Source organism: Azolla caroliniana, unplaced genomic scaffold (assembly GCF_043228905.1).
Source record: "Azolla caroliniana isolate FFs.n. ecotype wild unplaced genomic scaffold, voAzoCaro1.0.p SCAF_232, whole genome shotgun sequence".
Lineage (NCBI taxonomy): Eukaryota > Viridiplantae > Streptophyta > Polypodiopsida > Salviniales > Salviniaceae > Azolla > Azolla caroliniana.
Window position 1 is genome coordinate 13,504 of NW_028230667.1, and position 15,595 is coordinate 29,098.

Consider the following 15,595-nt stretch of genomic DNA (forward strand, 5'->3'; position numbering starts at 1 on the left):
CTACTCCTTATCTTCAAGTGTTGGCTCTCAGTCCGACCAGTCGGCTCCTCCCAGAGGGACATATTCCTAACATGAAACTCAAATGGATTTTCACCGCGAGCACAACGACCAGGAAGGTGCAACTCAGATAGGAGCTCAACAATGTCTAACAAAAATATCTATTTATGTCTGATTATACTGCCTAGATCCAGGAGATCTACAACTCCCTCACCTCCGTCAACATGATCATCGAGGAGGACCAAATGGTTCAGGTCTGCGTCAGCAGGCTGGCGTCTAAGTTTGGAGCATTCCGAACGGCTGTCTGCACAAGGGAGAATACGCCTTCTTTCTTCGAGTTGCGATCAATGCTACTCGTTGAAGAAAACCATGTGGGTGTGTCGATGAATGGGCACACTGACATCAATGTACACAGAGGTGGACCGGCCCCGTGGTCATGGTGGACGAGGCGGGTCGGCACGCAACAATGACAGCCAACAAGAGCAGGATCAGAGTCAAAAAAGTGGTACTAACAGCAGTTCAAGACCCTCCACGAGCATACGGGATACAAGTGCTACAACCCCTAGACGAAGCAAGTGCGAGTGAGCCATGATGTCATCTTTAACGAATCAATGTCTTGGTATTCCCTTCTATCTCTGACTCCCGAAGACTCCAAGCCGATTACTAGGGATGAGGTCATTGAGACCAACTCAGTAAGAGATGGGGTGGAATATGGACTTCCAGATAGTCCAATCGCCTTCTGGCTCTGTGGACCAAATCCGGATTGGTTGAGCCAGGATGGCCAACCGGATGAGAAGTCGGCGAGTAGCGAAGACTCGGTCATGCAATCCCTGCGCTAGAAGCCGAGGAGATGGCTTATGCGCAAGGAGAAGGGGAAGATGAAGATGCCAGAATATGGCATAGAGGTCGGCGCATCGGACCGAAGTGAATCCGATGCAGCCAGGAGTGAAGATGGACCTCCAGAATTGAGGTCAGAGAATCGGCAGACCAGAAGTTGCGTCAATCCACCTGCCAGAAGAACCCCATGATCTGGTACTGGTATAATGAGCATATGGTGCATCACTATGTGTATATGGCGAAGGTGGCGGAAGTGCGTGAGGTAGGGAACTACGCAGAGGTGGTGAAGGACGCCAATTGGCGAGCCGCAATGGAGGAAGAGATGTGCGCACTAATGGAGAAAGAAACATGGGATCTAGTTTATGCCCCCAAGGGTGTGAATCCAATCGGATTTCGATCGGTATACAAAGTGAAGTACAACGGCGACAGCTCCGTTAACTGATACAAAGCCCAACTAGTGGCCAAGAGTTGCACATAGCAACGCGGCATCGATTACGACTAAACATTCACGCCAATTACCAAAATGCCAGTCGTCCGGGTGCTGCTGGCAGTAGCAGCGGTGAAGGGATGGTACCTACCATCACGAACACACAACGCGCGGATTGGGACGGAGCACGGATGATGGAGCAACAAGTATCTTCACTGGGAACTGGAACAACAATGGGCGAAGGAGTGCATGTGAAGAGGTCGAGGTTAAATAGTCAAGGTTAACCCAAAACACGGCACAAATGGTAGCATTAACGAGAAACCGACGTGATACCCACCAAGAAAGTGAGCGGTTGTGATCCCCACCGGAACTAGAAAGTGAGCGATCGAAATCGATCCTTGTCAAAAGAAAGTGGAGCGAAATGTAGACCAAAATAAAAATGGAGTGCAGGCGAGCAATGATTCGATCCCCACCAAGAAAGTGAGCGGTTGTAACCCCAACCGGAACTGAGAAGGTGAGCGTTCAAACTTGATCCTCACCAAAGGAAAGTGGAGTGAAACTTGAACTGAAATGAAAATGGAGTGAAAACGAGCAATGATTCGATCCCCACCAGGAAAGTGGGCAGTTGTAACCCCCACCGGAACTGAGAAGGTGAGTGTTCAAAATCGATCCTCGTCAAAGGAAAGTGGAGTTAAACTTGAACCGAAATGAAAATGAACTGCAAACGAGCAATGATTCGATCCCCACCAGGAAAGTGAGCGATTGTAACCCCCACCAGAACTATGAAGGTGAGCGATTGAAATCAATCCTCGCCAAAATCGGGATGCAAAAGGATACCTATAGATGATGACAATGACAATGAAGAGGGCGGAACAATGAAGATAATGAAAGACCATGCAAAGTAATGTTGATGATGATGAAGGTTGGGCGATGTAGCGATGCAGACAACAAGAGGTGCGGAAAAACGATGATGTCAAAGACGAGGCAATGAAGAAAATGATGATGAGGAAGTGTCTCTAGAAGGAACGACTATAACTATGGTGATGATGGTAACTCTAGAAGCAAAGACGATGATGAAGATGGATGATGCTTCCAATTGGAAGGGATTCAAACTATCACGAACACACCAAGCGCAGATTGGGACAGAGCACGGATGATGGGGCTACGAACGACGGGCTACGAACTTGGAGTTAGAAATGACGAGGTTAGGAACTCTAGAAGTTGTGAGCAACATGAGGGCATGAAGACAAAGAGGAAGATGGAGACAAGATGACATGAAACGAGAATACTAGATTGATGTGTCAATGACTGGTGTTCAATCCCTTGAAAGGGACCAAGGAGGTTACAAGTATTTATACAAGTTCGGTGATTGAATATCTTTAGAATATACTCGAGAAATATCTCTAGAATATACCGTACAATATTTCTAGAATATACTAACGACTAGAATATTTTGATTCTGAAATGTACTATATGTTGGACTATAGAATACTAAACTACTATATACAAATGCATGCTCATATCAAAATGGTTAAGCATGACATCTTGTTGATGTGAGGTTGTAGGTTCAATCAAAATGGTTGAGCATGACATCTTGTAGGTTGTAGGTTGTATTTTATGTCATTTTGTCGTGATACCTGCACCAAATGGATGTGAAGAATGTGTTCCTGCAAGGAGAGCTTGAGGAACAGGTGTACATGGTGCAACCCCACGGACTTCAGTCCGGATTGAACACATCGGTCGCCTGCCGACTAAAGAAGTTCCTTTACGGACTAAAGCAAGCCCTGCATGCTTGGAACACGAAGATCACGCAAAGATTGCGTTGGATGGGGTTTGCCCCGTCGAAGTCGAACTCATCGTTGTTCATCCGACAAGGTTGGAACAGGCCGGTTAGCATACTGCTATATGTGGATGACTTGGTCATCACCGGCGCCGACCTGGAAGAAATCAACCGCGTAAAGTCCCAGCTTGCCGCATCATTCGAAATAAAGGATATGGGAGACCTTCATTACATCCTCAAGATCAAAGTGATCCGCATCCCGGAAGGCATATTGATCATGCAACGACATTATGTGTTGAGTATGCTCTTCAAGTTCAGAATGACGGATTGCAAATCCATCCCGACTCCCTTGACAAGAATGTCAAGCTTCGCCCCGAATCGGGAATGACTTGTGACCCGACACGGTTCCGACAAATAGTTGAAAACCTTATATACTTGACCATCACTCGGTCGGACCTTAGCTATTCAGTCGAACTGATTAGTTAGTTTATGTCGCAGTCAACCATCGATATTCATCGTAACACTCGCTTAACACATTCTAGATGAATATCACGTGGTGTCTACATGAATTGGCTAAGGAGTCTAGCCTGATAGTTGAGGCAAAGAATCTACTATCAATGGGCCAAATGGACAAGATTGAGTATTTGGTAGTGTTTGTGGATTGTTCCTTCAAGATCAGAAAAGTAAACGTTTGCATTACTATACCCACTCTTGGTATCCAAGAAGTAGCACCTATTTATTGGCAACGTCAGATCAATTATTGACTACATTACAGCATATCATCTTAGGATATATGTCAAAAACCAACTTGAAGGTGCTATCAAGGTTTCGCTAGTTTCCTCACTAAACCATCAATCATTCCCATTCTTACCTATGCCCCCCCCCCCCCCCCTCCCCCCCATCCTCCACATAAGAGGTTTGTCTCCATCCATATGGATCTACTTGAGCATTACGTGATATACTCAACCTAAGATAAATGAATCTATCCATTTTTCTATTTCAAGCAATCTCTAAGATTTATTCAATTTTGTGTTTGCTTCGTTAGGTTCTAACTCAAGTGCAATTATGTAACACATTTACCATTCATTAACCATTTACTATCCAAATGTCATATACATTATTACCTCAACTTTGTTGATTGAGTTCAATTGCTCAAATGCCTTCACCACTCAAAGCCTCAAGACAATTTGATGCGCACATTAATGTGATTGGGTGTAGGGTGGAGCCCCAATGAGAGATGCCACAATTTCAGGCCATAAAACACCTTATCAATACATTACAATTGATCGTGAGAAATCAAAAACCTTCTAACATTTTGAATAGGTGCACCTACTCATGATTTTTAGGAACCCCGTTTATTAATTTGCTATAGTGAAAATTTCTTTTGCCAACAGATCAAGATGTTGCACAAACTTCTCGAGACAATGAAGAAATGTAGAAGAAAATCACAATGTAGTACTAAAAAACCCAAACAAATACATACTTAAGCTGGCAATAGAGAGAGAACAAAAAATAAAATCATCATTAAAAGTTGTGATCACCATTGTGTGTTTGCCAAGCTACCTACAAAACAACCAAACTTGAAAACTTTTGCATTATTATATGAATTGGTCCAAAACTTTCGCATTTAGTCAAGGTCGCTAGAGCTTAGGTTTTAAAACTCTAGTAGCTCTAAAACGTGAAGCGTAGAAAGATGGCTCTAATCATCAAGATATGAGGTATTCAAAAGGACATTACCCAAAATGAGTTCTCAAAATGAACCATATTGAGAAATTGCTCACATTCGAACACAACAAAAAATTGAGAGATTGTTTTCTGTCAATTGGGGTAACATGTCGCTCTTTGTTTTGTTGAAGTAGCAACCAAAAAATCATGTAGAAGGAATTATTTCAGCAATTCAATGCCAAAGAACTATCATGGCATCAAACCCAAAAAGAAGCTGGGAAAATGGGCACTGTAATGGAATCTCATTTCACCACTTTTATTTCATCCTTAAGGTAAGCTTAAGCCATGAATGTTTGTTGCCTTAAGGAGACAAACAAACTTTACACATCCAATTGTCAAAGAAATGATGAAAACAATTCTCACTAGGTAGGTCTACATTGTAAAATACAGGTCGAGTCACTGGCTCTTGTTCTTGTTTAAGGAGTTTTAGCATGTATGAGTAAATTCATACAGGTTAGATTATGAGTACATTGGAATGGGAGCCTATTTGTTGTTTGGGTATTTATAATCCAACTCTATGTTGGAGATGATCATTCATGTATGTGATTTCAATTGAAATGTCACGAGAGCTCTGGTGCCGAGAAACTTTCAAGGAAATGATTATTGGTCGCTTCGTTACCACTTTTCATAAGCAAGAATATCTATCATTATCGTATTTCTCTATCAGAGGAATGAATCATCCCGAGCACACAATTATGTGTTTAAAACGTGCACAAGTAAGGTTATCAAGGAATAACTACACCAAAATCACTGCGTGTCAATGTATGGGTGTGTCGTGCTCTCATGATTATCAGGCATCCCTGATGATGATGGCAATGCATGCAAGATGAACTTTCTTCCATTTTTAAATGCTGATCCGGGAGAGACACTCTCTCTCCCGTCGCTTTTGGAGTTCTGATGATGAGAGAAAACCCTCTTTTGTTGGGGCGACCGTGTTTTCAGAACAATTTCAGGTGCACAAAAGCTATTGGGATCGTTGTAGACATTCGGGCTGTTCTCATCGCCCAACCAAACCCGCGAACGAGACGGTGTTTCTGACATTTCGTCAAGATCTTCAAAATTACGTCGCGCTACGCTAGAAGAGGGAAGAAGAAGGGGAGTTACAGGTACAGTGAGACCATCATGCTCTCGTGTATGGAATTGATAGTTATCGGAAGGGAAGATCGAAGGTCGTAAATGCTCAATCAGAGATGATTCCTGGCTTGTTAAGCCAGGCAATTCTGTGGGGATGGAATGTCCCTGGTTCTGCCAGTATGATTGGGATGTGCTGATTCGAGAATACAAAGTATAATCATCTTCGGAGAGTTGTGGGAGAGGCCGATGAAGAGAGTAGATGTCATTAAGACCATCAGGATGAGAGGGTGCATCAGTTAGGTTATGGGGGAAAGTTGAGAGGTTCGATTGTGGATTCATCAGGATTTGGCCAAAGTTTTGGCTCCCTTCCAATGCCTCGAATATCCGACATGGTGAGTTAAAAGCCATTGTCGGTAATACTGAAAGTGTGAATGGGGAGCAGCTTTGTTCACCTGACTTCACCAGGGGTTGAACATATGGTCTGTATTACGTTGCAAAAAAAGAAAATGAAAGTGTGTTAAGGTGTTAAATGGTTCCGAATTCTACATCTTCAAATGTTAGTAATAAAAAAAAGTTATCAATGCATTCCGATGCAAGTTAGGTGTTGTTATTGGTGGCTATTTGAGATGGTTATGAACTAGGCATTACAATGAGTTTGTTATTAAGTAAACCACACAAAGAAACTCACCCAGAGTGTTCATTATTAAGGTAAGGTGTAACTGGAGAAAGGACTCTGTTCTTTTGATCAGATTGAGGATGATGATCTGGTGTCGGCCTCGAATCCATTTGGATCATTTCCTCATTGCTACTACTCATTGTCTCTACAGGAGTTTTTTGTTGCTCATTTTCATCAACTTCGGCTGAACCTATCATCAAGCAGATGGTAATGCATTAATATAGGCCTTTTATTTCCTTTTGCTTGGTTTTAGAGACATTTTTTGCTTTCTGCATAAAGATCATAACATCATGTGTGATCAAATAATCATTGAAAAGCTTTGATATGTCAAAACCTTCATTTCTTCCGAAGACATTTCTACATCCCTCACACCGACAACCTTCGCCACAGCCAATGCCAGCCTGCAATCAACCATTGGGGAAAAAAAAAATTACAAACTCAAACCAAAAGGAAAAAAGTAAAGGAAAATGAGATATCAAAAACTTAACAGGAAAACATTTGGGTTCCTTTTGCATTGAATAAGAATGCACTCCAACTCTGTGTATGTATGCACATGCAGCACACACATGCACATATATGTATATACCTGATAGCATTCACAATACTTTTTCGAACACTGAGATTTCTTGCAGTTGCAACCGCGTTTGTGACGTGTGGGTGCAGGAGTGACGTCAAGGCATTCCTCCTTCGTTTTTTGCATACATGATCCAAAAAATGTGTTGTTTGTTTCAGAATTACAGTTCAAAAGATGTTCACAATAGCAGAGCATTTGGAGACAAAACTTCACAAAATACACACTATGCTGCGTTCTTTTCTAGCAGAATTGCATGAGAGAGAAAAATGTATATACCCCAATTGTGGTAGGTGAAGAAACAGGTGCTCGGATAATCTTCGGGACAAAGGCTGAAGGATTTCTCGACTCAATTTGTTCTCGGGTTTGGAGCACTATATCCTCAAACTCGGGTCGGTTATAGCAATTACTGCACCTACACCCACCTACACAATACACTCCAGCAGCAAAGCATTCGCAGTATCTGCAGCAAGGGTATAAGAGGTAAAATTATAAACTCTTGTATTGGTTTTTTTTCATGTCAAACATGCAACATTAAAAAATACTCACAATTTGAGACACTTTGATTTCTTGCACTTGCAATTTTTACAGCCTTCTCCGCTTGGGTTGTCATCGATGGAGAGCTTTCTGGTATAGTACCCAAAACAAATACTTGTCATTTCTATGAGAGGAAAACAGAAGAAGAAGAAGAAGAAAACACATATACATACACATGTTTGCACAAAAATGTATCAATCTTTCACTTGCCTCTTTTTGTTTGAACCACAGTCAGAGCTTATATGACCTGAATCATCTTCGGCGTGGTTGGACTCTGATTGATGACAATGGGAAATCTCTGGAGGGACTGTTCCACATGTAAATAATCTATTCTCAAGGTTGTGAATAGAATCCATATCAAAAGTTGTAGGAAAACAAGAATTTTGCATCCCAAGCCCAGCAACATGAGCATCACTTGATAAGGATTTGCTCACATCTGGTGGTTTCATACCAATCCTGTCCACAAGGGAAAGGACCGCCTCGAGGTCGAGGTTATCAACAGATGCATTGTAGTGATTTCCATGTGAATGATTGGTATTACTGTCTCTAGAGACATTCGTAGGCACGTGACCATGTGAGTTATCTATGTCAATTAAGGGAGATTCATGACTTTGATGGATACAAGGGTAATTATGCATGGCTGAAACCTTATATGAGAGCTCATTCATAGTATTCAGACAAGGAGCCTCCAAGTTGGAACCTCGTGCACAGATCTCCAACTCGGGTCGGAGAGGAGGATATAATGCATGCTCATTTGTGGAAGCGAACATTGTCGGATTGTCCATCGTGTATCCAGAAACCAAATGCATGTTGGATGCTGTGTGTGCAGTAGCAGTGGAGGTAGTAGAAGTAGTAGCGGTATGAAATCCACTCTTCATACCCAAAGTATTCAAAAAATTAGGATGGCAAGATTTATCCAAAGAAACGTCTAACAAAGGAACATGATTGGAAGATCTTTTCTGGTCTTCTAGAGTTTCAAAGTCCAAGCAACGCCTTCGAATTCCAGCCTATAGGCAAAATAAGCAAAAAGGGCAACAATTCAGGATTAATTACATAAAACAATTGTTGATAAATGGAAGGAACTACTACTAAATGCTAACCCTGCAGGAGACTTGTTGCGTGCTTTCGTCACACACTTGGTCATTGTTATGGATATGAGTGGGCATAGAATAAGAATCTCCACTGCCATGTAAGTCGATTTTTTGTGTAGTTTCTTCTACTGTCCTTTGCATTGGTGCAGACAATATGGAAGGAATTTGTCGCGAAGGAATCCCTTCTCTCCAGGATGCGATCCCCGAGCCATTAACTGGATTACCACACATGAAATCATTCGGAATTCCTTCCTCGTTCGCATATTCACACATAGTAGCCAGTGGGTGGAGATCAAAGCTTTTCAATGCCGGGGCATAATCTCGGGGGACGAGGTTAATTCGAGATGTGGCATCTAATGATTCTTCTTCGACACTCAAACCACAAGGCGGGGCGCATGGATTTGTGGCTCCTAATTTGTCACCTCGCATCAGATTGGTATCGAGATTGGTTGGTGAGCTTGAATTTGAAGATGATGTGAGATATTCTTGTTGTTCAGGGATTAATTTGTTGTTAACAGGAGAGGCCAACAGTGAGGATTCGATGGTAAATTTACTCTTCTTTCCTGTCATAGTGTTGTCAAGCATGCTTGTAAAGATTTTCCTACACATAGCAGCAATGGCACAAACAAGCAAATAAATTACAACACAAGTCCTGCTATTGATTGAGAACAACATGGCAGACAATACATGTACATGTATGTAAACAAATTAATTAAAGAATCGAGTAATATACAAATTTCTATACCTTTTGGTATAAGAAGTATTGTCTTTCTGCCTCCTCTCATCCTCAGCTGATCTGCTCCTGCTACTCTCTTTGGGTGATACAAAGACTGAAGGTGGGGGTGCGAAGCTGAGCTCTGAGAAGGTCTGTGCTACCACATGCCTGGATCTTACTGGCTTGATGGGTGAGAGACTGCACAGGAAGTGGAAAAATGGAGAGCCCTGCATATTACACATGCATGCAGGTTATGAAGAAGAATAAGAAGATTTACAAAAACAGTGATATGATTATTTTGATCGTTGTGAATTAATTGGTTTTTGCCGACTTCCACACCTGTCCATCGGGGTTCAGAACAATGGGAGTTCTCTCAGGTGAACCCATCCCGGCTGCCATCGCTCTGTTTTTTCAGCTTTCTTTTATAGAGATATTATGTATGTATGTATGATTCAAAAAAATTATAAGATCACTAAGCTGTATAATCTCATCATGACCACAATGGAGTTGATGATCGATTTCGGTCTTTAGGTCAGAAAGAAAAAAACAGAATATCAATTCAATATACAGAATAGATTTGCTTTACTTCGATGTTTGTTTATTTTGCATGTATATAAAGAAAGGAGTAATACAAACAAAACAAAATCGAAGCCAATGGAGAAGCTTTCAATTCTGGTAATGGAAAGGTAGAGAAAGAAGGCGAATGAGAAGAAGAAGAGAGGATAAAACATCTACTGGCATGAATAGAAGGCAGATTATGAGTCGTAATGGAGACGCTACTAAATGATGGTGGACACAGAAGAAGAAGAAGAAGAAGAAGAAGAAGAAGCGCGAATGGTTGATGGATTGGTGAAGATGATATGGTGCATTAGGAAATGGCAGAGCAGAGAAGAGCAAGAGAGAGAGATTCTCCCGTGAGAGAGAGATCCTCAGTTTCTCTCTCTATGCTCTCTCTCTCTCTCTGTGTGTGCTCTGCTCTGCTCTCTGTTTCCTGCTTTTCTCTGTCAGAAGAACAGAGAGCATAACAGAGAGTGAGTGTGTAACAATATCGGCTCTGCATCTCTCTCTCTCTCTCTCTCTCTCTAGAATCTCTTCTTCAATACATACATACAAAAGGGCCCGCCCTCTCGCCCATGTGTGCGTGCTGTACATACATACATACATACATGTACCTAGAGAGAGAGACAGAGAGAGCGTGCGTGTTATGTGTCATCCTCTCTCTACAGGGCCATAACCTATAAGTTATAACTACCTCCCAATCCATACCTTACCATACCATACCATACCATACCCATACCATACATAGATAGTCAGTCGAGCATCCTCATCATCTCTCTAGAGCGCCACTTTAAATGCCCCTCACTCATGTTCGGTGCCATCCTCTCTCTAGGAAAACACATCAATCAAACCCCCCCCCCTCCTCCCCACCTCCTCTATGGGGTGCCATCCTCTCTCTATGAACAAGCCATCCTCTCTCTAGATGCACATCGATGTCATCCCACCCCTCCCCTTCCCTCTCTAAAACCTCAAACGATTTTTCTCTTCCTTTCAGAAATTGTCATAACTACCCTCCAAAAAAAGCGGTCGTCTTCAACTTTTCCAAAATTACAAATACTACCCCTCCCTTATTTGGTTGCCCTTCCTTCCCCCTTCATGTGTTTGTTGTACACATATTGTCTTCTGTAGCCAACTCTTCTCTTCTTTTGGCCCACTCACTCACTCTCCGGACAACAAACAAGCAACATGAGCATTTAGACACCCCTCCCCCCCAATAAACACGAACCTATCTATGCAACACACATAAACACCAATGTTTTTACTACCCTTGCTTTTGTCCTCGCCTCTCTTATTATCCTTCTCTTCCCTTTGCCTTTCATATGTTTATCTCGACCATGAGATCGAAATTTAGATCCTCTTTGTTGTACCAATAGATATGAAATCTCCTTCCTTGCATGTGGAAAGTTAATGTCTCCATATCTTACATGTGTGTGTCACCCGTCCCGCCCCCATTGACATCCTACATTTATCCCAATATTGTGCTCCTAATGTCACTCATGATCTTGCGCATTATTACAAATCACTCAAATCGGTTAGGGCATGTCGATGTATGCAATACATATGTTTGTGCATCCTTAGGTGTACATGTTGATGCATGTGTGTGTGCATTTTAGGTGTACATGTTGCAACTTTGTGTATGTGTATGTGTATGTGTATGTGTATGTGTATGTGTGTGTATGGGGGTGGCACACACCAAAATAGGGTGTTCTTGTTTGTTTCATATCCAATAGTAACAACCGCGAAAAGGGCGCAGAATCAACCTCTCAAAATCCCTCCAAAAATATACAATAAAGGCATGAGAACTTGAGGAGGAGGATATTGATTCATAATGGATCCAAAAGAAGGATTCAAGTGCACACATCTGAGTAAATGGGCATCTCCATCAAGTAACTTAATCTTGCTATTTGGGTGCTAGCCTCGCTGACCATTCTTGACTTTATGCAATTATCTATGGTCAAGGAAGTTGTGATGGCCCATTATCTTTTGCAAAGCTTTGTCTACCTTCCACAACACGATGGTTACATCTTCCTCAAATGATGCCTGGCATAGAGTTCACTATTTTGCCCATTGCATGAGCCTTTTTAATCACATCAATAATGCCTTTCAGCTTTTGTTTGCTTCTAACACCCATGTGTTTGCTTTCACGTCAAATCTAGCGCCATGAAAATGTGTGATTTTTATAGGCTAAAAATGTGTTGAGCTTAGGTAGGGCATGAAATGTTACAATAATGACATTGAGTGGAAAAGGCAATTCCACAATGAGAGCTTTGTACTCAACTACATTGTGTGATTCATTGTAGTTTTTTGAGGGAAATACAAAATATGCCCGACAATGCTACCAAACCAAATTCATCACATTATTACCAAATGGCTCTTTATGCCTTTTGAAGACACGCTTCGACATTGACAATCTTTACTAGTTGTTGAACTTCGCCTTCAATATTGACTCTTGCATACATGTCAGATATCACAACATTTGGCTTTCTCTATTTGATAGAAACAATGGTCAATAATGTATAGTAGTGGGGAGAATGTGCTCGGTATACGCAATCACAACAACTCTCTGGTTGTGCATTTGTAACTTGTGTGCAAACACACATGTGAAAGCAAATGTCACTGCAAAAATTAAATTTAATAAAGGTTCTTTTGTATAATAACTCATCCCCATATTCTGGATTAAGTTCTAAGAGAGCTAAAGGGTCATAATATGTAATAAATTGTTTCAATTATGTCTCATACAATGGACAATGCCTCCTTTCCATCTTGAATATAATGGTAAGAATCTTAAAAAATATACCAACTTTTAGTAGGAATCCTAGAAAAGACCAATATACTTCTATTAGGCTTTTGCTTCCTTTGTAGGACATTTCATCGACACTTGATCGGCTTTTAGTGAAGGAGAGCATCCTTTTCTCGAATGTTGGAGTGTAATAATTGATTGTGGGCATATGAAGACATTGGGGCAATGCTCAAATCGATGTTCTGTAACAATGTTGAAATGCACATGCATGTGTATATGCAATGTATAAAAAGATAATATTAATGGAAAAAACTGTAGTTGAGACATTATTATTATTAATGTGCATAATATTGTTAGAGAACATTTCATGTGCCCCTTCTAGTTTGGTGGAAGGACACAACAAATGTTTGTGGTCATCAACATTGTACACCTTATAATCAAGCATGTAGCATGATGCCTTGATGCATTCCTTGATTGACCAACACTGACTTTCTTTCAATGAACCCATGAATGGAAGACATTATTCTCAAAGTTTATGTGATTTATATATCTCATGTCTTTGTCGATATAAGGAAAACTTCAATGCATCTAATTTGCAATCATGACAAAGATTTTTCAACGATGAATTGTCTCAAAATAGAATGGGATTTTCCATATGTTTTCCCGTTACATTCTACTTTGTTATCGTAAGTAACTTTCATTGTCACACATCTTACCTCCTACATAGGTATGATAACCAAATACTCCCATATCAATTAACATCACCTTCAAGTATCTTGTTGGCCACTCACTTGTGCAAAAACACATACACAAAATATTTCTGAATTAAAATATAACATGAGCATACTCGATTATGTTAATGTATGATTATAGAAAGGGGCGAGCTTTAATGTTGCAATAACATGGTATTCACAAATAATGTTGCATATTATTTATCACCAACGAGTACATTCATATCACGTAATGGATTAGACTTATCATTGGTAGGATCTCTTATTGAATACTTAAGTTTTTTCTAATCTTACTTATATATTTTTCATGTCTTTTACGAGGTGAAGCAAAATGAGAGTTTCAGTTGGGCTTGTTGCCCATGTCCATCTCTTTCTCTAAATACATTTTTTTTTCATTTGTCTTCTATTAATATTCAACTATTAGTAGTACACATGCATTATTCTCAACAAGCCCATGTCTTTCTCACTCTCTAAATACATATTTTTTCCTTTGTTTTCTATTGATATTCAACCATTAGTAGTACACATGCATTGTTCTGAATATCCATAATACATATACTTAGATTCGTTTTGTTGCATCTACACAAATTGGATTTTTCTAATAACTTTTGCATAGAATTTTAGTTAAATCAAAACAAAATAGTCGTGTCTTTATCAAAGGAGACTTAATGTTGTAGCAATAATGCTCACTCAATACCAAAGGTTTTTGATGTTTCATATCACATAGAACTTAAACATTATTGTATGATAAAGTAAAGTGCATCTCTGCTTATGAAGACAATACTCTCGTAAGAATTATTAGTTAAGATAGATATCAATATAATAGTTGTTCCATTTATAAACATCATGTGGGATGCACAACATTGACTAACTAGGTGTTCATTTCATGACATCAATGTTCTCTATGTTGATAAGAAGATGATGGAAAATCCAATGAACATAGGTATACATCCACAACATACTTGCCATGAAAACGATCACATTAAATTTGATCAATCCTTGATAGACAATGTGACATTGTTGCCTTAGATAAGGTTCACACATTCTTGCCTGACCACCAATATAGCATTCTCAAAATCGAAAGTAAATGGTAACGAATTCACAGGCTATGGAGATTTGGAGTGGCAAATGACACGATAAAGACAGTCAAGCTATGATATAATGAGCCCTTTTAAAAAAGCATTACCATATTGTTTTGAGCGCATTGTGGCCTTAGTGTGCATGAAACAAAAATGACTAGATTATTACTTTAGAATAAAATCCCCGCGTTGATGCATGCCCTTTGTTGAATGTGTGGTGATTGAATATATGTGAAGGAAATAAATTGTATCTAGGTTGTTTTGAAGTGTCTAATGATGCAAACATATTTGTTGAAAACATTCCTCGGGGACAAGAAATACTAGAGTTGTATGGAAGGAAACACAAAATCAATCTTCGAAGTCCATCACATCAACATTGGAAAGGATTGTCCATGTTGTATGGTGTCAGAGGATAAATAGTAGTTTTCTTTGATATCCATGTGAACTCAAATTTGACTCTATCTAATGTTCTTCCATCTTTATTTTATATGCATGACATCTCATGCCAAATTCTAAGATGAATGAGAATTAATTGTGAAATTAGGAATGATTGCAAGATCGGACAAAACTTTGTAATGTTATTACGAGAATATTGCACTAAAGTCCATTAGTTATGCCTTACACCTATCATAGAGATAGAAACAATCATTGATTATTTGTGCAAAGTATAGAATAAACCAACACGTCTCTAATGGAGAATAAACCAACACGTCTCTAATGGACAATCATCTCGATTGGTAGTCAAATCATCTCCACGAAATATTGTGGCCAATATGCCAAGTTTTGAATGCCATTTTCACATTTAGTACATGCGCGCAATGGCAAATTTGGAGACCCAATAAAGTTGCTACTTGTATATCTATCCCTTTTCGAACATTCCCGAGAACTAAGAAACATTGATACTCATACATTAAGGTGGTGTTGGATTTACATTTTTCCATAAGTAGGCAATTTGTTGTCCAAGAAGATATGACTTGGAGAAAACAAAAATTGAGCAATCAACAATGGTGTCACAAAATAAAAAAATCTATCTACTATACCCATTGCCCAAGAAGAA

At 40.1% G+C, this 15,595-nt stretch overlaps 1 protein-coding gene across 3 annotated transcripts; it reads right to left on the minus strand.

The window, feature by feature from the left end:
* Positions 1–5,098: 5,098 nt before the first annotated feature.
* LOC147848760 (uncharacterized) lies at positions 5,099–10,035 on the minus strand. 3 transcript variants are annotated; one of them, XM_087338148.1, is made up of 10 exons: positions 9,770–10,035; positions 9,461–9,657; positions 8,725–9,316; positions 7,835–8,631; positions 7,637–7,714; positions 7,367–7,550; positions 7,103–7,201; positions 6,851–6,917; positions 6,529–6,700; positions 5,099–6,321 (listed from the first exon to the last, which is right to left on the minus strand). In XM_087338148.1, the coding sequence occupies exons 1-10, from the start codon at positions 9,827–9,829 to the stop codon at positions 5,514–5,516; spliced, it is 3,054 nt and encodes a 1,017-aa protein (XP_087194274.1). In that variant the 5' UTR covers positions 9,830–10,035; the 3' UTR covers positions 5,099–5,513. The 3 variants fall into 3 exon arrangements, with proteins under 3 accessions (XP_087194274.1, XP_087194273.1, XP_087194272.1); XM_087338147.1 differs by having other exon boundaries at positions 6,529–6,706; positions 7,637–7,710; positions 7,831–8,631; XM_087338146.1 differs by having other exon boundaries at positions 5,101–6,321; positions 6,529–6,706; positions 9,770–10,034.
* Positions 10,036–15,595: the final 5,560 nt, after the last annotated feature.

What these genes read in the sequence shown, in the direction of transcription:
- LOC147848760 (XM_087338147.1), bottom strand. Translation starts at nt 9,829, where the DNA reads ATGGCAGCCGGGATGGGTTCACCTGAGAGAACTCCCATTGTTCTGAAC. An exon ending in TTCTGAACCCCGATGGACAG is followed by an intron (nt 9,658 to 9,769) that starts GTGTGGAAGTCG and finishes TGTAATATGCAG; the next exon opens with GGCTCTCCATTTTTCCACTT. An exon ending in GTTCAAACAAAAAGAGGCAA is followed by an intron (nt 7,711 to 7,830) that starts GTGAAAGATTGA and finishes TATACCAGAAAG; the next exon opens with CTCTCCATCGATGACAACCC.